At 39.0% G+C, this 5,748-nt stretch overlaps 1 protein-coding gene across 1 annotated transcript; it reads right to left on the bottom strand.

Annotated features, from left to right (window-relative positions):
- Window positions 1-1,117: 1,117 nt before the first annotated feature.
- Window positions 1,118-5,668, bottom strand: LOC102214976 (uncharacterized). The gene is made up of 5 exons (XM_005755316.2): window positions 5,007-5,668; window positions 2,396-2,619; window positions 1,949-2,029; window positions 1,333-1,794; window positions 1,118-1,235 (listed from the first exon to the last, which is right to left on the bottom strand). The coding sequence occupies exons 1-5, from the start codon at window positions 5,199-5,201 to the stop codon at window positions 1,118-1,120; spliced, it is 1,080 nt and encodes a 359-aa protein (XP_005755373.2). The 5' UTR covers window positions 5,202-5,668.
- Between the last annotated feature and the right edge of the window lie 80 nt (window positions 5,669-5,748).

The following is a 5,748-nucleotide window of genomic DNA, read 5'->3' as shown; positions in this document are numbered from 1 at the left end:
AAACAGAAGAGAGAACTGTGATCAGATGAAATTTACACTCATTAAGGAGAGAAAACGCTGTTTCATTGCTGACACACAGTAAATGTTATTGATATCATGATCTATGTGTTATACAAAACATGACGTCACCGGTCATTCAGTTAGTGCTAATAGACTTGCATTAGTATATGTTAGTTAACTACTGATGAACTGATTTCTGATTTCACTACTAGTGAAAACAAGAACTGTAAAATACCAGTGCTTGATCTTTTGTTTTTAAAACAGGAGGACAGAAACGGGAGAATCCAGCTTTTACCCTGTAATGTTGAGACATTCTATCGACACTTTCTAAATGATGACAGCTTGAATAAGCCATGTGACTCAAGCTGGAGTGGACACTTTCCCCTCTGTATTTGATTTTTGGATCACATGCCGAGCAGGACATCAGCTGACAGTATTAAGGCGTTGATTAATCCTCAGTCATCTCGAGTACATGCAACTAATTTGTAGCATGACAGGTTGGTACATGCATTTCACATGACAGATGTAACTGTGTTTCTGATCAAAGGATGACCTGGTCATCAACATCAAACAGTTTGAGCCTTTCCTCATTTCTGTTTTGCTCTGTACTCTCTGGCTAAAGATAAAGAATCAACAAATCCACATCACCAAAAAATAAAAGCAATAATGCAATAAAAGCAATGTTAGAATTTCTGTTTTTACATCATGCTGCACTTCACCTGTGTCCTTGTACGTCCTGAAGATGATTAAATGTCAATGAGCCATTTTTGATCGAAAAAGCTGTTTTATTTTGTAATCTTGCTTTCTTGACTCTTTTATTTTTGTGCCAGTCCCTTGTCTTCCTTTAACCTACTTCACTTGTCTCATTGTTGGTGTTTAATCTAGCTGTTCTCCACACCTGTGTCTTTTCCTGTAGTAATGTTACCCAGTATGTGTATATATTGTTGTATCCTCCCTTATGCTTGTGAGCTGCTTGTTTCTATAGTTTAATATTTCAGTCCCAGACTCCTGTGGATTCTGGGTCCACTCCTTACCTTGCACACACGTTTCATGAGTGCTATCTCACACACACACACACACACACACACACACACACATATATATATGTTAGTAAAAATCACTTACTGTTAACAGTCTTTTTGATGGGTTTTGACACCTCTGGATTTGCTGCCATCAGTGACCATTTTATCAGTTTTTCTCCATCACCAGAAAGAAGGGTACGTTGAAGGATTGCACTTTGAGAAAGAACAGAAGAAAGGAAGTTATGCAGAAAAACAGCACATTGAATTCAACTTAAAAAAAAATATATATATATATTTTTTTTTCTCTTACCTGATAGCCTGAGCACATGTAGAGCCGCCATAAGTGAGGCCTCCTTTGTGATGCGACTCATGAACATTTCTGCATGCCCCGTTATCTCCACTTTCACAAATCAGATCATAAAGAGCCTGCTTTTCAGACATTTTATTTTTAAGTTCCTCCAGTTTTTTTTGGTTATTGGGATCAGCTTCAATCAGCCTCATTTTTTCAAGGATCATCTTCTCATACTCATTTTTCACAAAGCAAATTTCAATGGCTTTTTGTTTTAAGGATTTGTTTTCATCTATTTTTTCAGACTTAATAATGTCCTCATAGGCCTTAATGGTCTGCTCCACGTCTTTAGAAAGAAAAAGTAGAGGATATTCGGTATGTTTGGTATCAAGCTGCCACTTTGCCACTCTGTAGAAAGGATTTCCATTTAGATTTTTGAAGACACATTTAGGAGGGATATGGTCTGCTTCCACTTCCACAGCCCTGATAGAACACAATGTGCTTTATAAAAAAAAAGCATGCAAAATTGCGCAAAAAAAATATGCAAAATGTGAAGCAGCGAAAGGTGAACCGTGTTATAGCGAGGGATCACTGTATACTAATAAATACATTAATTGCTTTGCTTAAAAATACTTACTCTAAAATTACTTCATCTTCATTCCTTTCATCAAACAAAGTGAGTTTCCCACCCTTGATATCTTTCGTTATGGCTTTTAACCTTTAGAAAAGAAACACATTAATGACAAGGTTACATTCATGTCAGGACTAAATATCATGTCACAGTTTGTCCATTCATGTCATAACCAATACAGAACCACCAATCATGGCTGTCCCAGCTGACAGTATGCAAGAGGCAGGTTACATCCTGAACATACAGCAAAACTAACTCAAAGAGACAGAAAGCTGGAGAGAAGCCACACAGGAACAGGGACAATTTATCATTTAGGCTGCCAGCAGTGCTTAGCACTACTGTGACAGTCATAACAGTAAATCATCATCTATATGCACGCTTTGGCATTTATTTTTACTGCACTTTTAACATTTACCAATTAATACATTAAATGCTTTGCTTAAAAATACTTACGCATCATGCTTTCCGACCATACCAAGACCGTATGTCCTAACTATTGAATATTGTTCCCATGCTTCTTTATTGCATTCATTTTTCCAATCACCGATAATTTTTTGTTTTTCTTCTTTCCCTCCTTCTCCTCCACAGATGTAATATCTTCCAGGGGACATACATGTTTCTTCAAATTCTTTCTGCAGCTTCAAAACTTCCAAGTATCTCGGTAAGTTTTGTTGAAGCTGAGTGGAGATCAGAGAGCAGAGGAGACGAGTTACCTCAGCAGCAAAGTTATTCATGCGTATGCATCCTATACTGTGTGCACAGTACAGTCTATGTGAGTGTGCATAGAAATGACGCACTGAAAATAAATACATCACCAGGTATAAGTCAGCTAGCTTTCAGGTGTGCAGTCCTCTAATACTCAGAAAGGGGTCTTAAATGAGGTTTTCAGTGTGAGATTTGGGTGTGACCCAGCATTTTAGTATTAAACCGAGGACAGAAAGACGCGGTGGCAAAGTGCATGATCCAACTTTACTGATCACAGGACAAGACTGGGTGTTGTTAAGGATATTTGGACATGACAACATGTAAATCCCTTTAATCTTTTGCAGTTTCCCATGTGATCAGCTGCACTGAGATTCATAGTCATCCAGGTCATGGTGATCTTAGTAGCCTGAAAAAGGTTGACTTAAGAAAGGGGCTGGCAGGAAATGTGTTTCAGGAAGAGACACTGACGGGCTCACAGAGCTAATCGTGGATGACATTAATACCTGTCATTCCAACATTCAAGCACTAATCCATCCAAACAAGTTAAGGAAGAGGGTCCATAGAGCCTGCAATGGGGAGGAGGTGAAAAAGACTCTGATGCCATGAGTGTCGGTGTTCTCAAAAGTTGTTTCAGCTCTCTGGGTGTTTGACCACATCTTCAGGATGAGCCTGAATCTACAAAGGGTGCATGCAAGAGGTCATGACTCGTGCCTTTGCCAAAGACATGACACCCAGTGGCCCTAAGCACTACAGACCTGTGGCACTGACATCACACGTCAAGAAGACCACGGGGGACTCATCCTGGACCAGCTCCAGCCCAGTTTGTGTACCAGTCCAGATTTAGAGTTGAAAACATTCTTCTGTCCTCGACTCACCTGTCTAAACACACCTGGATGAGCCAGTGAGCACTTTACAAGTCATGGGGAACAGCTGTGAGAGTTGCAGCAGCTCCCGTCGTGTTTTATGTTTGTGTTTAAAGTTGTGGTTTTAAAAAGATTTTACTTTTATACACTAAAATCTTAGTGTACTGTGTGTTTCTCTGTTTTTATGGTCCTCGTGGCCTTTTAAATAATAATAATACATTTTATTTGTGGGCACCTTTCTGAAACCCAAGGAAACTGTACAAAGAAAAGATAAACACTATAAAGGATAAAAAAAAACCAGCATTAGACAAGAATTGGAGTCAATGTTAAAGAGAGTTAGCCCGTTTAAACTGGTGGGTTTAAATCTGAATAAGGCAAGAGAGCTAGTATTCCTGATATCAGGAGGAAGTGAATTCCAAAGTCAGGAAGCAGAGTGGCTAAAAGGTTTGTTCTCCATAATGGTGAGACGAGCAGAGGGAACAATAAGGTGAATGGAGGACAAAGATTTAAAGGAACGAGAGGGAGCAGCACTGTGAAGTAAATCACACAAGTAGGGAGGGGCCAGTTTATGGATAGGTATGACAGTGAGAAGCATTATTTTGAAGGAGACTCTGGCGTCTACAGTCAGCCCGTGGAGCTGATGAAGAACAGGGTGATGTGCTCTCTGGAGGGTGTGTGTGTTATGATCCAGCTGCAGAAATCTGCAGCAGCTGGAGTTTGACTTGTTAGGGAGACTAAAGAGAAGAGAATTACAGCAATCAGTCTGAGAAGTGACAAGGCTGTAGACGAAGATAGCAGCAACATGTGGGCTGAGGAAAGGATGGCTGATGCTGCGTGAGTGGAAGCAGGTGGATGGGTGGTGTCATTAGTATGAAACTGAAATGACAAAGTGCTGTTGAGGAGGACACCCCTGCTCTTAACCTGACGGAAGGATGGAAGCATCCCTGTTGTTTTATTAGTGCTGCTGTTGTTAATGAATCTGTGTTATTAGTGGACAGAGACCACACTGAAATTGTTCATGTATGTCTGTGCACTACAAACTAACCACAGAAGGCAGCACACTAACTACAGCATGCCAAAATGAAAGAAACGCCTGTAAATGCAGACATGTGAGTTTGTGCTGAAAACAGTTATACCAAACATTGGCATCAAACAGCATGAGGTGGGGCCAAGGGCATCATATTCTCTATATTACTACTTTTCTTCATTTCGAACATTTCATTATCGACAGCAAGTTAAATTAGTAAAGCATACTCATTCTGTAAGCATGCAAAATAACCTAGTTATGTCACATTTATAACATACTTAAAAATGACTCACAAAGTCTGAAGACATGTTTTTCTAAATAGACTTCAAGCTTAGACTGTGGTTAAACCTGCTTCGTGGTACATGAATAAGATTTATATATATATTTTTTCTTGACTAGAAAACCTCTGTTTTTATTTATGAATAACACTAATTTTTCTGAATGTGTCAACTGATGATCAAATACTTACAGTATGTTTGATTTCATTCCTGAGGATAACTGCCTCATTTCTCATATCACCTTGGTCTTTCCAGGTTGCCTGGACAACAGCATGATAGAGGCAGTTCTGACCCTCTGAATTTACAGGGATCACGGTGCCATCTGGGCGCAGGATTTCAAAGTGACCACTGCATTGGCTCCGTTCACCCCAGATCCCCTCAGTCATGTCTGAGAAGGATCCCTCTGTCCTGTTTAAATAAAAAGATTAAAGAATCAACTCAATCAATTAAACATTCAACAGAACATAGGAAAACTGTTAGAACTTTAACAAATATACCCGCAATTCACAGCAAGCTATTCTCCAGGCTATTCTAATCTACAACAGCAGTTTATTAGTGTAAAAACTGTGCTGGATCACATATTTTCTAACTTTGTGTAGCTCAAGTCTACTAAAATACAACAGTATGCAGTATTTCATGTACAATAATGCTAGGAGCAAATGATTTAAACATTTCACTTTTAAACTTTTGAAAAATTGGTGATATAAAACAAAGGTCAGTAATGGAGAAAACTTATCTGGTGACAGGAAAATCATTAAATAATTAATTTCCTGTGAATACGGGTGCTATTAGTCCATGGATCCTGAAGTAGTTTCTTGCCAAAAGGAAGGCTAATTTTGTTGATACTTTAATTAAAAAAGATGAAAGAACAGGATAAACTACAAACAGAGCAGAAGACCATACTAGCTACAACGTCTACATGCTTTGACTGTG

This window comes from Pundamilia nyererei, unplaced genomic scaffold (assembly GCF_000239375.1).
Source record: "Pundamilia nyererei isolate P.nyererei 1_Seehausen unplaced genomic scaffold, PunNye1.0 scaffold01197, whole genome shotgun sequence".
Lineage (NCBI taxonomy): Eukaryota > Metazoa > Chordata > Actinopteri > Cichliformes > Cichlidae > Pundamilia > Pundamilia nyererei.
Note: the sequence above shows the minus strand (reverse complement) of the source record. Positions and strands in the feature narration are given on the sequence as shown.